At 32.0% G+C, this 17848-nt stretch overlaps 2 protein-coding genes across 2 annotated transcripts; one reads left to right on the top strand and one right to left on the bottom strand.

Annotated features, from left to right (window-relative positions):
- Window positions 1-731: 731 nt before the first annotated feature.
- LOC133188971 (macrophage mannose receptor 1-like) lies at window positions 732-7660 on the top strand. The gene is made up of 3 exons (XM_061324433.1): window positions 732-973; window positions 6578-6751; window positions 7232-7660. The coding sequence occupies exons 1-3, from the start codon at window positions 829-831 to the stop codon at window positions 7468-7470; spliced, it is 558 nt and encodes a 185-aa protein (XP_061180417.1). The 5' UTR covers window positions 732-828; the 3' UTR covers window positions 7471-7660.
- A 3965-nt stretch (window positions 7661-11625) lies between these two features.
- Window positions 11626-12642, bottom strand: LOC133188198 (uncharacterized). Its single transcript, XM_061323578.1, has one exon. It carries the CDS (start codon window positions 12640-12642, stop codon window positions 11626-11628), a length of 1017 nt encoding a protein of 338 aa, XP_061179562.1.
- Window positions 12643-17848: the final 5206 nt, after the last annotated feature.

A 17848-nucleotide genomic window follows, 5' to 3' on the forward strand; every position in this document is an offset into this window, starting at 1 on the left:
TCCAATTCTTCAAGAACTATACGTGCAACCTCCATTAACCTGATATTATTAATCCAAAAAATGCATAAAAAATTATGACAAAATCATAGTTTATGCAAAAAGTAAAGAAAATGAAGACATGTATGCAGATACCACTGGAAGATGCAGATAATTTTTGTTTGTATTGTATATTTTTGTACAAAATGCTGAATGAACATTTTGCAATAAAAAATTGAATTTCAGGGACGAAATGCTTTGGGCTACAAATAGTCAATGACAAACCTAAGCCAAGGTAAGAATCATACGTTATACAAAACGATGCTTAATGATTCGTAATGTACAAAAAGATGTTTTACAAGGCTAGAAAAAGGGTACATTTATATTTCATAGACTATCAATTAAAAGCAATTACATGCATCAGATTCAAAGATAAATCAAAATGCGTTCTTCTAAAGACAAAGAATTGCTTTCTCACTCTCTCTGTCTCTCTTAGGTAAAAATCAAAGACTTTAATTATTTTTTCTTATTAGCGAAATTATGTTGAAAGAAAGGGTCGATAAAATATCAGTTTCTACTGATATCCCTCGTACATATCGACTCTAATTAATGTTAGACATGAATTGATTTACGCGAAGATTTTCAATATAGAAACGGCAGATGAAGCTGCGACACTTGATGTCCTCCCCTGTAATTACAGTAATGGAGTTTCTTCTGGTACTTTGTATATGCATCAAAACTATAGCGGGCATGATAAGGGAACAGACTTTCATTACATCAAAAGAAAAAAAATTTACCGAGTGTTCGGAAGGTTTTCCAGCTTTCTCGGTTCAGCATTGCGTACTGGAATGTATGTCTACATGTAAATATCCTGGTCCTCGAATCTGGAGAAAGGAAAATAAGACATGCATTTGCTGTGGATGTGCGTTTCCTGGTATTACGATGAACCTGACAAATAGTTCTGGAAGCAGTATTATAGGTTATACACCTTTACCAGGTAGAACAGCTTTATAAGTCTTAAACATGCTGATGTTCATCAACCACCATTGAAATATTCAGTTGAAAATTATTTTAAAAATTTGAAATAATTTAGAAAATGTTTTTTGAAGCGATGAGAGTAGAATTCTTTAAGAAAAAGAAATTTAATAGACTTAATTCACCCAATACATCATTCTTTTCATTTCTTTATTTTTGAGAATAAAAAAAGAGGTTTTCTTAGGATTTATATAGCTATTAAACTTCAATTAGTTATATAAATGATAAATGATTAATGAATTAAAATATTTCACATAATTAAATCTTCGAAATTCACAAGAATATTGATTTTGAATGTCAATTCAAAATATCTAGTAGTAAATTATTTTCCTATTCGGAAAAATCACAAAAATGAATTTGTTGACGTAATGAATTTTGAGAATTCAACTTCTATTTCTTATTTTCGAAATCTATTAAAATATTCTTTGTCTCTTCTCAGAGATATAATCAATGAATTTCAATTCATTGATTTATTACTTAATCAAACAAACTTAATGTTTTCAAGTACGATCTGACGATATATTTCTTCGAATGTTTGTTTTTGAATCTCTTTTGTCTCTTTATTTCTTATTATTTTATTTTATATCGTGATCAAAATGTCTTTAAAAAATTATACACAATTTTGAAAAAAAAAAAAATGGAAATTCGAGTGATTTTCAGAAAGATTATATAGTAAACACCACCCTCTGATATCTTGAACAAATGTCTGGTTATGTACCTTACTTTTTTGTGAGCAAATACACCAATCACAAATTCGTGGGGGAAAATATATTTTTGAAGAACACGTGGACTGTCCTTAAACCATTTGAAAATACCTTCACAGGAATAGTTTGTAAACAACTGGGTTTATTTTAGTAAAACCACCCTGATCAACAGTAAAAAAAAAATAAATGACGAACTAAATGTCCCTATATATGCGGCTCGTCATAACTTTCAAACTTAGCTGTTTTTTTTTTATTATTTGAAAAGAAAAGAACGAATTACATAACTTTTATATGATAATACTAATATATTTTAACCCCTCAAGAAAGTATAAATCAAGCCTGCTCTCAAGCACTGAAATGTGAAGAATAGAAGTAATCTACCTTCTTTTGTAATTATCTCATTTTAATAGATGAGATGTCGGACAGTAAGCATGCTCAAAATTCCTGTTGTATAATAAAAAAAAATAAAATAAAATCAAGCAGACCAGAAAGTGTCCTTGGAAATATCCAGCTATGTAAAATGCTAAATAAAGGTAAACAAAGCTAAGGTATCAAAAATTGAAGTAATCTAGTTTATGATAAAGTGTTGTTAATTTTCCATCTTTCTCTAGTACAACATCCCAATATGAAACACATGTCATACTCTATGGTGTCTTTTAATTAGGGAATGGAACATATGGAATAAACAATTGAATGTAAATTTTAAAAAAAAAGTTTAATGATAAAATTATTATAATTATGAAGATGTGAATAAACACATAATACTCTGTTGTTTCATGTAAAACAAAATAGGCTAAAAAAGGCGCCTTTATTCAATTTCCTTGAGCTGATATTTTTTGAATCTGGATTTCTGGACTATGAAAACATTTGATTATTTCTCTTACAGCACATAATTGAAAAACTTAATTTGATTCCAGAATTCAGCATCGATTGAAAATCATGAGAATATGTCGGAATCCAGCCAAACTTTCATATAAGGCTTATTGACTTTTGATGTCTTAATATGTCTGCATACACGATAATGTAATTACCGCTAGCAGCTGTGGAGAGATTCTGTCGTCTGTAGGAAACCGAAGCTTTTGATTCATTTAATACATGGTTAGCATTACACCATGTTGATGTGACCTAAATGTAAAAAAGTGGGGAGGGGGTTGTTTGTATGTTTGTTTGTTTGTTTGTTTTTGTTTGTTTGTTTGTTTTTGTTTTATGTATAAAAATAGATATTTGACAGACTTAGATTTCCGATACGAAAAGGTTCTGGCAATAACGCAATAGATGTCAAATTTTATAGTCAATATCGTTTTTGCAGTCGCTTTCCTATTTAGTCATATAATGCTCTCCAGACTTTATTTTTTGAGAGAAAAGGGTATTTTGCGTCACAAGTCTGTAGTACAAGATACTTAATTACATGACTAGAAATATTGCAGCGGTCGTGTGAACAGAAATATTTAGATACTGTTGAAGGCTAACCAACATTGGAGACACAGATTACTTTTATGTGATATAGGTCTAGAATATAATGCAATCTTACCCTCTGGCGCAGTTATCGACTTAACTTCAATTTGAAATCAACACCAACATATATCTGCTTTTTATGATATATTGGTAACCTGATCATGATGCTGATAAGATACTTGTCTATTTCATCATTAAGATGGCATCAAGATCACGAAGCGAGCAGCCTACCACTAGGCTACTGCAAAAAAATCAGAAAAATTAATATTAATTGCTTCATGGGGGTGCAAGCATGGAAACAGCGTATAAGTGATTTTATGTGATAAGTTTTTCTTGCTTTAGGAAGAAATTTCCCAAATCAAGACAGAAAAAATAACTTCAAAACTTTCAATTAAGAAACATTTTATTTGACTCATTTTGAATTGAACTGTTCTGGTAGAACTAAAGTTTAATATAATATTTTTAGAAAGTTTGATGAAGAAAATAAAACTTATAGCTATGGTTACTAAGAAGAGGAGATGTTCAATTTTGATAACTTTTAGCAATATTAACCCTTTGTGAAAGTTTCATGCATCAAGCAATCAATAAAAGGAATTTTGGGGATCCAGAAACAAGGGTATTGCCTACGTATCCAAGAAAACAAAATGTAATAGCAATGTTCTATTTTAAGAATTAAATTAGATTTTTTAATTGTGGAAATGAGGACAACTTATATGCTTTAAAATTGATCACCACTTATATAGAAATGTGTTCATTAAAAAGATAGAAACAAATTAAAAAGTACAGAGGGTACGAGCAAAATCCCTTTGCGGAATTAGAAACACTACAATTGATAAGAAATATCACACTTCTGCAAGAATCTTTCTCTCTGTTGTTTTGTTGCATTTCAACCTATTTTCTTAGTACATGTATATGAGTATATAAAGAAAATGAAAGAAATTGTTACTTTTGATTACTGTGTCTCCATGGTTAAGTATAATAATGGATTTCCAAATTATGGTTATCATGCATTAAGACATAGTGTTAACTTTTGGAAAGAGTCAATGCCATTTGTCTGCATTGCTGCAAACGTTAACTACGGGACTCGGAACATGTTGAAAAATGCACTTTTTTCACTTAAAGGCATGTTGACAGGAAACATAGGAACTATTTTTTTCCTGATTTGAGTTAAAGGTATCAAAGACTTTTTGGTAGAGGGATTTCGAGAAATTCTGAGACTATGTGTACCACAGGTCCTGTATAAAAGTTATTACAGAGAATGGCTCATAAATGTGTTTATATAATTGCAATAGTATTTTACGACATTACAATGTAAGGTGACGACATTACGTTACATGTACAAATTAAAAATAGTGTTCCTCTGGTAAATCAAAACAATGCCATTCGATACAGTTTTCTATGAAAAAGCATAAAAGATATCTCAGAAAAAAAAAGAAAAAAAAAAAGAAAACGGTAATTAAAAGCTTAAAGTCTACACTGTCATTAGGAAAACCTTATCAATTTATTTTTGGGATGAGGCACATATCGATGGTTTGTAGTTCTAGCCCTTTTAACATGTATTTTGATTGTGTAAATTACATGTTATCCTTATAGATGTAATAAGTGTTTGCATTTATTTGTACTTTCCATAAATGTGCTTTGTGTAAAAGTGCATGAGGTAAAAACCCTACCTTGTAATCATTGATTGTTTAAAATTTATGGATATAATCAGACCAGATATGCCTCGGGGATAGTACAGCATCAAAGGCTCATAGTGAATAAACGTATTAAAGTAGTCTGCAGTATATACAACTGTAAGCGAAGAGATAAGCAATTAGCATTTCTCCCCTGTGCTGAACTAAAATTGTATAAATTTGGGTCTTGGAAGACAAAAATGTTTCAGATTTAAAGACAAAGCTTTGGGTATTCATCAAACAATGTAGTTTTTGAAGTTACATAATAAAAATCTACTAATTGCAAATGTTTTTATAGCTTGACTTCGTGTTTCGAGAGAATACCAAAACTTCAAATATAAAATATTGATTTAGTTATAAATAAGCAATAGCTTGTTAACAGTTCGAGGCTTTGTCCTTCAAAACATACTTAGCTCAGCTTGTATTTATTTGGACCTTGGAAGACGAAAACATTTGAGATTTTTAGACAAAGCTTTGAACATTCATCAAATGATCTAGAGTTTAAAGTTACATTTAAAAAAATCCTTCATTTTTTTTCTTATAAAAACCGGTAATCATTCGTGTTTCCCTTCTTTTTTCTGCTCAATTTCCTATCACCTTTATTTGAACCAAAACTTATTTATGATATGTATATTAACTGTATGTAGTATTATCATATGTATAATCTAAATGAACTTTATTACTGTGGCGAGGGCTTATATAGGCACTGCCTGCTGCCCAATCCATTTATGTTTTATTTAAGGAATGAATTTTATAGCTATCCAATTTATACCGTATAAATTGGGTAGCTATTAATATCATTAATTATAATTTAATTTTTATTGTGTTAGAAAAAATGATTGCCCTTAAAAATAACTATAAATAGTACAAAATTTGAATGTAACGTCAGGTGGATCGACACGTTTTTGACGTAGGCAACCCAATTTCTACGATATAAAGTAATTTTTGATCCAGAATGTTATAACCAGAATTAAATTGTTACATAATGAAATATGTTCAAAGAAAAATAAAGAGAAAAAATTGAATATTAGAAAAAAAAAAATCACAGTCTTTTATTTAGTTAAAAGAATTTGATAATTGCATCTTTCAAAAATTAGATTCCATTCCATGCATCCAATTTTTATTAACCGTCAAGGTTGCTCTGTCGGTAGAGCGCTCGCTCCGTGATCGGAAGGACGTATTTTAGAATCATAGTCTCGACTGACCTAAGTCAATAAAAAAATAGGTAGCAATTGTTCCTGAAGTGAAAGTTGCGGGTCTTTCGAATGAGACCTTAAAAACCGAGGCCCTTCACCGGTACATGGTGACGTCTCTTTATGAGTGAAAAATACTCGAACGGTATGCAAAATAACGTCCAATCAATCAATTAAACTATCCAATATTTATAACTTAAGCAAAAAATGAAAACCTATTTGTTTTTTTTAAATACCATTTTCAACAGATTTCCTATTAAGAGAGATATGAAGAAAAAGGGCAATCATGCTCAAAAGTCCAAATTATATTATTAATTGTCAACAGACCAAATACGGACCTCTACCATTATTAGAGCTTGGATAGGGGTTGTGCAAGAGTAAGCATTTCCTATCGTTTTAATCATATCTTAATTTTTCATCAGTCCTATGAAAATGTTTTGCATCTTATCACATGAAAAAATATTAGCAAATGAAAAGCCTGACTATATCATTTTAATTGCAGAATTTACTAAAGATAATTTCTTTTTTGATGTTTTTGCAGAGCCATGCATTGAGAATTACAAGTTGTTTTTCAATGGCTCCGAGGTGGCTTGTTTGCGGTATGAAATCACCACTGTCAATTATAGCTCAGCTCTATCGGATTGTCGATCAGAAGGGGGTGACCTCATCAAAATTAACTCTCAGAGCAAAAATGAATTCATCTTGAAATATATTGGTAAGAATTTTTTTCTCTCGATATTTTGATAAATCAGATATTAAACAATCCAACTGATAGGAACTACATGTACATGTAATATCACCTTCTTTATATATGTTGAAACCTCAGAAAAGATATTTTCAAAGCTTTAAACGATACTCAACTAATCAACAACAATTGAATGCATAATTAGATAAACACATTGTTATTAATCTACTCTCAGTAACGATATTGCGTTCTTTTTATTGTATTGGTCTTATATTTTCATATACCTGTACATATGTAGCAAAATCAAAATAATCGGATCAGAATGAGTCAATATTTCAAAACAAATACTGAATATGATAAGTATTTAAAATGTTCACAAATGTCCATGATTAACAAAGGCATTGTCCATTGCTTGAGATAATGTGTTTCATTCCTGATATTTTTGTTGTTACTGTTATTTATTTGTATATCTTTTCCATTTTTCTTTTATTTTCCCAAAAACCAACACAGAGTTTTACGGCGATCTCACTTTGGACGTTTGGCTTCAAGGAAAGCTGTTTAATACAAGTTGCATCTGGGTTTTTGAAGACGATACTGAGATAACTTTCAACTTCTGGAACAATAGGGAACCAAAATGTGACCTTGATCAGCCGCGCAAGAGAGCCAGAGCAGACAGAGGGTTCCAATGGTTTGATAAAGTATCTTCAGCTGCATATCCCTATTTGTGTGAAATGAATCCGTTTCTATAGTACAAATGGAGGATTGCCCAGATAGTTTGTGTGTTAAAAAATACTTCACTTTCAACTACAATTAATTTTACACAGATGATTTTCGTATCTGACTTTGTAATTTATGAAAGAGGCAATGCAATATACATGTTTGGTGTTTCATTAAGCAACAATTACGTTGGCCATGGACATGACGACACAAATAACAATGATAACTGGTTCTGTGCACCTAAGTGCAATATATATATATATATATATATATATATATATATATATATATATATATATATATATAAGTAATTTTCTATTTATGCTATTTTTATTGATAGCAAAACAACGAACGCATTCTTTTTTGCATATGTTTTGAATTTATTCCAAAGTATTTATCAACGTTCTCACGGAAGCACAGGATGGTGTTTTATAGATGTATTTGAGCATAATTGGTATGAAAAAATCTTATTGTAAACAAGTACATGTACAACTGGATTGAACAAGAGTTCTGAAAGCTAAAACAGAAGAAAATTTACAATGTTTGTAGATTAAGTTGTTCTTTAAAAACACGCTTTTTCATTGAATAAAGGGGGATGATTAATAGATAATTACACTACAAAGTCGATTATCTAATACATAGTTCTGATTATCAAGTTACGAATATTTCATTCAACATTGCTTTCGATTATTTTTCTTTGCCCCAAATCAGAAACATCCGTGCGGTCAGCACTATCCAGTGGTTATTCATATCCTTATAAATGAGAGGAAGCAATGGTCACATTCATTAAAAAAACACTTTCTACAAATTTTGTCCTTTACTCGGCACTCAGTGAGCAGTGAGAGATCTTTATCGTGCCAACGCCTGCCGATACACGGGGCCTCAGTTTTTAAGGTCTCATCCGAAGGACCCGCAACTTTCACTTCAAAGTGCCTAGCGCTTGGCGAAGGAACAGTTGCTACCCATTTTTTATCGACTTAGATCAGTCGCGGCCGAGATTCGAGCTCACGACCTCCCGATCACGGAGCGAGCGCTCTACTGACTGAGCTACGTGAACGGTCTTAGAACTTAGACAGTTCTTAAGATCTGTCGTGATAGTTATCTTATGAACATGAATGGAATCGCGGTCACCTACAGGAGAAATTTTTCATCATCTGAATCTGTAAGTTGATAATTCCGATCATTCAGTCTAGAGTATTTACAAATCATTCCTGGCCTGATTACTTGTTTTTTACAAAGTAAGAATCAAAATACTAGGGTTCTAAATCGAGGTCGAATATAGGTTACGTCTGATATTAACTAAATTATTTTCATCCAAAACTTAATTACAAATGCAGAACACAATTCTAACTTAACAATATCGTGAGTGATGTCGAGGAAATTCAACGCAGAACGAAAAATGTCTCCAATAACTTGATATCATGTCAGCCTCGATCGTGCTTGTATGTCCGGTGTATTTTTTTTAAGAAATAAAACAACAGTTAGGGCTTCAAAATCTTCAAAACAATATTTGATTTCCCTCTCCCGTCCAATGATAAAAATGTAAGGGAAAAAAAAAAACTCCTGAATATAAAATTAATTAGGTGTATACGGGATGAGAAATACAGGAATGCATAAACATAATCGTTTCTTGGGGTTAGGGAAAAGGTTTAAGTCGGTGCATTTTTAGTAAGTTGGGCGGGAGAGGGTAAACAGACAAATGGGAAATTTAAAGATGGTCTTACTTATAAACATATGATTAATTTTCGAATATGAGTAAAAGGTCGCAACTGCGTTTTATGCACATATTTTCAATCAAAATTTCTATATTACAAGACTTAAGTTCAAAAATCTACTTTTTTGTTTAATTACGAGCGCCTCCGCTATATTTTAAAAGATATCAATAAAATGACTTATTTTCAAAGAAAACATCATTTAATGCCCTGTTCACACGGAGGGTTTAATTCGCAGTAAATCAATGCGAAGTAAAATATTGCGAACTTATGCCCTTTTTTACACGGAGAGTTTAATTCGAATTAAACGTGAATTACTGCGAATTAAATTTCAACCGAGTTCACGCAGAGAATTTAATGCGAATTATTTTAATTCCAATTAGTTTACTGCACATTAAATTACTTCACATTAGCACCGTGTGAACGCTAAGCGAAGCTAATTCGAATTAAATTTTGACGCATGCGTAATGACAAATTAAAGTTACATGCCATTTGTCGGTAGTTAGATATAAGTATTTATGCTATTTTTTTTTAATGAAAAACAAAGGAAAATTATGTTAATCACAGAAATGTGTGCAGACAATGTCAAATGGATCTGTTCCACATAAGGTGACGTGATTTGAAAATGACGTCATAATAGCCTCACTGAATAGCCTTACTGTTTAAATAAAATTTTAATTCGCAATAGTTTATTTACTTGCATTAGCTGTCGTGTGACCGCAATTTAATTTGCATTAGTTTATTTGCATTGTTTTACTTCGCATTAATTTACTGCGAATTAAACTCTCCGTGGGAACAGGGCATTAACTGATGTGAATTAAATTGCGTTCACACGACAGCTAATGCTAAGTAATTAAATGCGGATTAAAGTTTTATTTCCACAGAAAGGCTTTTCAGTCATGCCATTATGACGTCATTTGCAAATCATGTCACATTATGCAGAGCAGATCCATTTGACGTAAAGCCATATTGTCTATACACATTTTAGCGATGTACATGATTTTCCATTGGTTTCCATTCAAAAATAGCATAAGTACCTGTATCTGACCAGCGACACATGGCGCGTAACTTTATTTTGCCATTACACATGAGTCAAAATTTAATTCGAAAAAGATTTGCTTAGCGTTCAAAAGGAGCTAATGCGAAGTAGTTCAATGCGCAGTAAATTAAAATAATTCGCATTAAATTCCCCGTGTGAACGCGGTTCAAATCTAATTTGTAGTAACTTAGGTTTAATTTGAATTAAACTCTCCGTGTGAACAAGTCATAGTATTAAAGCTTCGTCCATTTTAAACCAGTTTTAGCCAGATTGGATTCTAACAACTTGAAACAAACACGAAAGAAACATTTTTTCAAAGTCTGAGGAACATAATTTCGAATTTCTACAATTGCTATCAAGAGTCGAGGGAGCTGTTTTGATTCCGGAGGCTATCTGATTGTGACTTACAATTTGAATACGAATGTAAACTACATCATTAAGGAATTGACGACAACCAACGGAAAATCACGAATTACGGTTAGCCCCTTTCCTAAGAGGCGGCCATTTTGTAGTATTGTATCTCAATAGACTTTACATTTGAATTTGCTAGCGCTACTGTGTCAGTAAACAAGGTGAATTCGAGGGTCTTTCTCTAAGTAGAAGGAATGGTTCATTGCCAGACTTAATTTAAAAGTCCGGGTGTTTATCTATTTTGAAATGTAGTGCAAAAACGGATGACGTTGGTACCGTGGAGGAACAGACGTTGAGGCAAATGGTGCAATGCTGCATTATTAGATTCAGTAGTTAAGGACAGATGATTAAAAACAAAAAATAGATTCCTGCATTGGTATATATTTTTGGACCTATTTTGGTTGTATCGTATGTTGTTTTACGTCCCGTTCGAGAATTTTTCACTCATATAGAGACGTCACCATATACCGGTGAAGGGCTTCAAATTTAGACCTTTACTCGGCACTCAGGGCCATTGAACAATGAGGGTTCTTTATCGTGCCAACGCCAATCGTGACACGAGGCCTCGGTTTTTAAGGTCTCATCCGAATGACCTGCAACTTTCACTTCAAAGTGCCGAGCGCATGTCGAAGGAATAAAAATTCAGTAATTTAAAAACGTAATTAGATTTTTTAACTTGAGATTTCTTAATTTTGTTAATTCTAATAAATTATATAAATATACTTGCTTTAAAATAGTAAATACGCTTTATTTTACTATGATGCGCGAAGTATTGCGCAATGAAAACCCCAGTCGGCCCCCTTAAATAGAAAAAAATATCAATTCAAAAGATTTCTCTACTAGAGGTTGCTTGAAAATAGTAATTGACAAATTTGTTCAGAAGTATATTCCATTCCACACCATATTTTTTTTTTCGTATTGCCAAATCAATTGTAACAAAACTCTTTACCCTGTCTTTTATTTTGCCTCCTTGTCCCCCTTTCAGTTGCAGATGCGAATTTTATAATATTAGTGTTCATGTGGTATCATAAAGGCACTCTTTTAAACATAACTTCGCCAGACCACGTAGCATGGTTACTATCAGAATATTCAGAAACTAAACTATGATTTTTCAGAAAGTCCACTATAAAATCCCCACTTTCCTTTCCTCTGTGAGACACAAATTCCATTAGCAGATACTCAACCCGCACAGCTTTAAAGAATTTTTCAGCACCTTTTAAAACATTGGCTTCAAACATCTCAACATCCATCTTGATGACTGCCTTTTCAATATTGAAAATTTCTAACAAGTCGTCCAAAAGAATAGCATTAACTACCATTTTGTTTTGACCTACTCTATCAATTAATAATTTTTCTTTCCTTTTAACATATGTTCCACCTACATTTCTTTTATGAGATCCTAGTGCCACTTTTTCTCTTTGATTTGACAATGCATTGTGAATTATAGTCATATGACTTCCTAACTTTCCATCCTGGACGGAGCGACACAGACGGGCGACATTTCCATCAAGGGCATCAACTGCTATGACGTAGCGACCAAGTTTGGCAACAGTCAGTGAAAAGACTCCCACATTTGCACCAATATCCAGAAAAACTACTTTCGGTTCATTTTTCAGTATATCGTGAATTCTCTTAACAAGTTTGCCTTCCCATATTCCTCGTCGAATGATATTTCCGGAAACCCACTTGTCTTCCTGTGGCGCATACACGTTTATTGGTGTTTGTTGTGGTCCACGAAGTTGGGTACGAACGAATTTCGCCGATGGATCACAAAACTTCTCCATTTTTTGCCAACCCGTGTCACTTCTAGTAATAACAGTTCCCCAGAATTCAGGCCTAGTCAGTATTGTGCTTAGTCTCGTGGCATCACGATTCTCGGTAGATTTGGAATCACTTTTTCCTTTGTGACTTACTTGTAATAATGATGAATCTTTTCTGGTCATAATTAGTCCGGAAAAGGAAGAAGTGTACAAAACTCCAAGAACAAATCCAACTAATAAGGACAACATCATTAAGTACAAAGCATGTCTTTTCCTAATCATGACGTATTTGATTCCTCTCTGGAAAAAATGCAATCACATTTAAGAATCAAGATCGATAAAGTTTAAAAGCTTAATACAAGCCTCCGGAAAATGTACCTATACTTGTCATGGGGCACCTTCTGCAAAATTTATAAATAATTTAACATGTTCAATATAAATATAGTTCCGTATATCAAGAATATATGACAGTGTACATTACATGCACATTCAAGGAATATGAAACTCCTCTCGGTGCAAAGTTTTAATGATGAAGTCATTGGTGCACAAATTAACTTGTAATAATGTTTGTCTAATCAGAAAATTTTCGAAAAAGGAACACATATTAGTTAGCATCAAGTATATTTCATAATCAATTTTATGACCATAAAATTTTCGAAATTTAACTTAATTCGATTGTGATTGATACCTTTGTTACATCAACTTATTTGTCAGTAGCCTGCGTTTGGTTAGAAATTGGTCGTTCGCACACATGTTCTTGTGAATCAAATCAACTGGGAGACATAAATTCTGGTGTTGAATAATCAAAGCTTGGACTTCTTTTTTTTCAAATATACGTACCATTTAAAATTACAAAGTAACAGCGCAAAGTTTGGTGCAATTGCAATGTTGAACTAAGTATATATTGACTTACAATAGATGTAGATGGATTTTCAAATTCAATTCCTCTCTGCATTCAGAATACAAAGTGGATATCGCCCTACATATTACTTACTGGGAAGAAGAATCGTTTGTGTTCTGTATTTTTCCCTACGGCTTTCCATACAGTATGTTATTTTTTAATGTAGTGTGCTACCTTAAACCATGAGTTTTGTATAAGTACAAAATTACCTAAGCAAAAAATGTATATTATCATTATGAAGAAAGGATAATTTTAAATACGGTTGGGTGAAAATGCCCGGATCAAACTTTGTATGATTTCCTAAAATGGAAAAATAACACATATGCAAATTTTGAGCAATTGAAAACTTACCTAATTTTCCATGTATAACATTCTCCAGCTGACAAAGTTCCAAAGAATATAAATTTAACAGGAAGATTTATGATGGAAGGGGCCAGAGATATGAATGTATCACATACGATCTATCATATAGGGTCATGCCTTGACCGATCTTTAATTGTTAGATGTTAAAGATTTAAATTTGCTGCTCGCGCTATCAGCTGAAATTAAACCTTAATTAAGGGGCATTTTAACACTCAATTAGATCGTCGTTAAACATAACATGTTTTACGATGAGCTTGGTTCTTGTTCAGAATTATTTTTTTTTTATTTTCTGTAAAATCGGTGAATGTGTGCAATCATTTTCACAGTAAAATTATATTTTATATCAAATAATTTTTCTTTCTAATATATGTCTACTGAAGGTTCTATTAATCATTGTAAGTTTCCCTTATTTTTTGTACTATTTATCACTTTTTTGGATGGGGTATGGATCGGGGAGAGGGATAGTCATGGTCGGACAGTCTGTGGGCTAGGTGCTACAAACATTTTGTTAATAAAAACATCTGACAGTTCATCGTGAAATAAGAACAAGGAAGCACGTTTCATAGTTTGGTTATTAACTGAGCTTTTTAGGTAATGACCGGATAACTCCTATCCTGGCTTCAACCATCACCCTAAACTTAACTATAACCCTTTCCTTAACCCTAGGCTACAGGGCAAGAGTAAGGGTGAGCATTAAATCTTGCAAATAGGGGTAAGGATTAGTAAAAGGGGTGTATTGAGGGCTTTGGATAAGTGTTATTCAAGTTTTTTTCCCCAAATTTTGTTCGATTATCAGAGATTAGCGACCAAAAAAAGTGATGTGGGATGTTTATTCAAAAAATGCGTCAATCTGTAAATTTGTGGGATAACGTTTTAAAATCTGATGCTTTTATTTCTATTGAAGGATGCAGAATGGGATTATGAATTTTTGGTTTCGCCTTGTAATTTTTATTTTATCCCACAGACACGGATTAAAAGAATAAGAGCAATTGGCTATAACAATGACGTCATACTGCCTGACATTTTCAGATGAAGTTTTCTCGCAAACTCAAAGTTATTTGTTAGTCAAATTAATTTGTTACAACTTTGGATGTTGGATCATAAAAAAAGCGTAGTATTGTCTATGATTTCTTTGAAAAGAATGCAAGAAAATTACTCCATAATAGAGACATGAAGAATGTACCGTATAAAGGGTTATTTTATCGCCTGCCAATTTATCAATTTTCTCATAAAAGTTCTCATAAAAATAGGCATTTATTATTAATTGATATTTAGAAATTTTAGGGCTAGCTATTTGTTTTATTTATGGGAATATCTCTGATTGATTAAATTAGCCACATTGTTGCCAAGATCTCATCGCTAATAATGCAAAACTAGCTGGTCGCTAAAATGGCACATAGAAAAATGTGAATATGAATGACTTCATTAATTCAAAAAGTAATTGTTATTGCCTTAAGTGTTATAAAATTAGACCTACATCATAATTTATAAAGCAAGATCGCTACAGTAGTCAACGGAAACTTCATTTTTGGACAGTTTTCGTTCATTTCTTTGTCTTGCATTCTTTTATGTGCCTGTGAAAATTATAAGTTAGATTTTTTTTTAGTTGTTTTGGACCCCCTTAGGAAAAAAACACTGCATCTGTCCTTCCATTCCGTTAGGGATTACTACAAAAATGAAAATAAACACCTGCATTTTATAATGACGAGACCTTCCTTGAAATCAATTATTTTTTCTCCATCATAAAATACACTTATAAAGAGATTCATTGATATCCGTTGACATTTCATGATATGCACGAATATTAGAACAATAAACAATGTGTCATATCTCAAACACTGATGTCAATGTGATATAGATCAAAACACTTTCGACCTAGATCAAGACACTTTCCTAAGACCAGAAAAAGAATAGAATGTCTTGGAATAGTAGTTACTGAAGACATTTTCAATTTCATTGGTGAAAACATTCCTTGTTTTTGAACATGATTTCGGGTGGATTATTTAATATTTATTACTGTTTTTTGATAACAACAAAGCATAAAGACCATAAACAATGCTGCATATCTACTACTCCTGCCTTTACGATAAATCTGCCAATTGCAGGTAGTTTAATGAAGTGTGTCATTGTTTACATCTGATTACAGTCAAATTAGTGGTTGTTTAATTGTTAAATCTATGTACACAATCCATGTCATACTAAAACATCATTAATATTGATCTAAATGAAGTGATAACATTTGGATTAAACGAGGTGCTCTCTGAATGCCCATATTCTAAAAACAATTTTAAAACTACTGTGTCATTTTAACTCTTAATAAAGGGATTGCTAGAGGGTGTACTGTAAATGATTCAATAAATGATGACCAATTTTAAGTCGTTTTATTTTTATTTTAGTATTTCCTAGATTTTCAAACTGAATATCTGTAAACAAATAAAGATGTTTCTGAAAATGAACTATAAGATTTTTAAAAAAACTTCAAATATCAAGTATAATGAGAACTAATAATTCTTTGACGTAAACAATTGCGCTGGGTGATAATAGAATTAATACAGTACTTATATTCTTTGTAATGTTTAATGCTCTTCAGTGAAATAAATTGTTTGATATTTTGCCCTCAATGACAGTGTAAGTAGATATCAAGTGATCATCTAATATGTGATTTTCTTGTTTTGTTTTGTTTTGAACAAATTTCATTGAAAATATGTCAGAAGGATTGGACAAAAGTTCCAAAAACCTGGGAAGTCCTCTTCCCATACTTAAAATCTGAATAATCTTAATCAGGCATGTAGATAAAGAAATAAAAACAATCGTTTTCATAGCTAAGGAATATCAACTGGTAATGGTTATAATGACGATGATGATAATGTTGATAATATTTTCAAAGGAGGTACGGTAATACATGTACAAATAGGTACTATTGAAACGACCCGTACCATGAATAAAGTTTTGAACAGTATTTATTCTTTCATTTTCCTGTAGAAAAGGATTCATTCCTCCACATGATTTGATACACATGTATTCAACCTTTTTTTTTATTATAAATTGCAGGTTATAGTGCAGTAATCATTAAACATTTACCTTCAAAATAATTTCCTTGTCACATTGTAAAATTCAAATAATAGAATATTGTAACGCTTTTTCATGTCAAGGTGATCTCAAATGTAGGTCAAATTTATATTGATTCATTGTCTTCGTTAAAAGAACCAGCCTTTAAGTAAAAAAAAAGCAATATTATTTAATCTAAAAGCACATTTGGAATGAAAATCGAAAACATCTTTTGATATTGTAAATATTAAGGAGAACAAGGGGGGGGGGGGGCTTTTTATCTTTAAAAGAAAATTAAGTAAATTACCTCAGTTACGTTCATTGCTATGAAAATAGATATACAAATATAATTTAAAAAGATCAAGGACAAACATCTAAAAATCAATCAAATATAAGAAAAAAAATATAACTCAGACTCAATATAAGCACATATATTACTGTTAAAGATCAACAACAAACATGCAAAAGTTAATTGACTGCCGTCATGAGAAAAGGACCCTTAAGGTCAAAATTTCACAAATTGACTTTTTGTTAAATTTTGATAGTCTGACTCTTTCTGAATGCAAATATACATCAATTTTTAAAATATCTCACTTTATAAGTATTTTATGAGCATTTTAGTAAGGCCGCTTCAAAACAACGTTGACCTTACTTACTGAAAACGTAATGACGTCGCGTGCGTCAAATTCAGTTTCCAAACATTCTTTTAAAAACTATACTTTTTAAATAATCTTAATCGTTTTGACTCATATAAACTTGAGAATTTTTTTTTCTTCCAAGCAACTAGTATGTAATTATTCATGAGGGAAGTCGCGTACTATTTTCATACTATATTAAGGCAAGTCTAGTAATTTCGTTAGGGGTGGGGTGGGGGTCTAGACAGGATATAGGAACGGTTTTTATTCAGTCGAAAAATTAATACTTGTTGAATTCCACATCATAAGGTATTCTTTTTAAAATTCCTACTCTAGCTCAATTTATAAAAGATATCAAGCACTTTTAATATTAAATTATGAAAAAATCTATATATATGTCCCCGGAAGGTTAACGCTAGATGGTACAATGTACAGGTAGGCGAACACCTGTACATTGTACCATCTAGCGTTAACCGTCCCGGAAGGGCACCTCGTGCAATTAAAGCGGGACATCCCCTCGCGAAAGAGCACATCGATCCCG

The sequence above is a fragment of the Saccostrea echinata genome, unplaced genomic scaffold (assembly GCF_033153115.1).
Source record: "Saccostrea echinata isolate AGI-Se365-2 ecotype Australia unplaced genomic scaffold, CSIRO_AGI_Sech_v1 ptg000016l, whole genome shotgun sequence".
Lineage (NCBI taxonomy): Eukaryota > Metazoa > Mollusca > Bivalvia > Ostreida > Ostreidae > Saccostrea > Saccostrea echinata.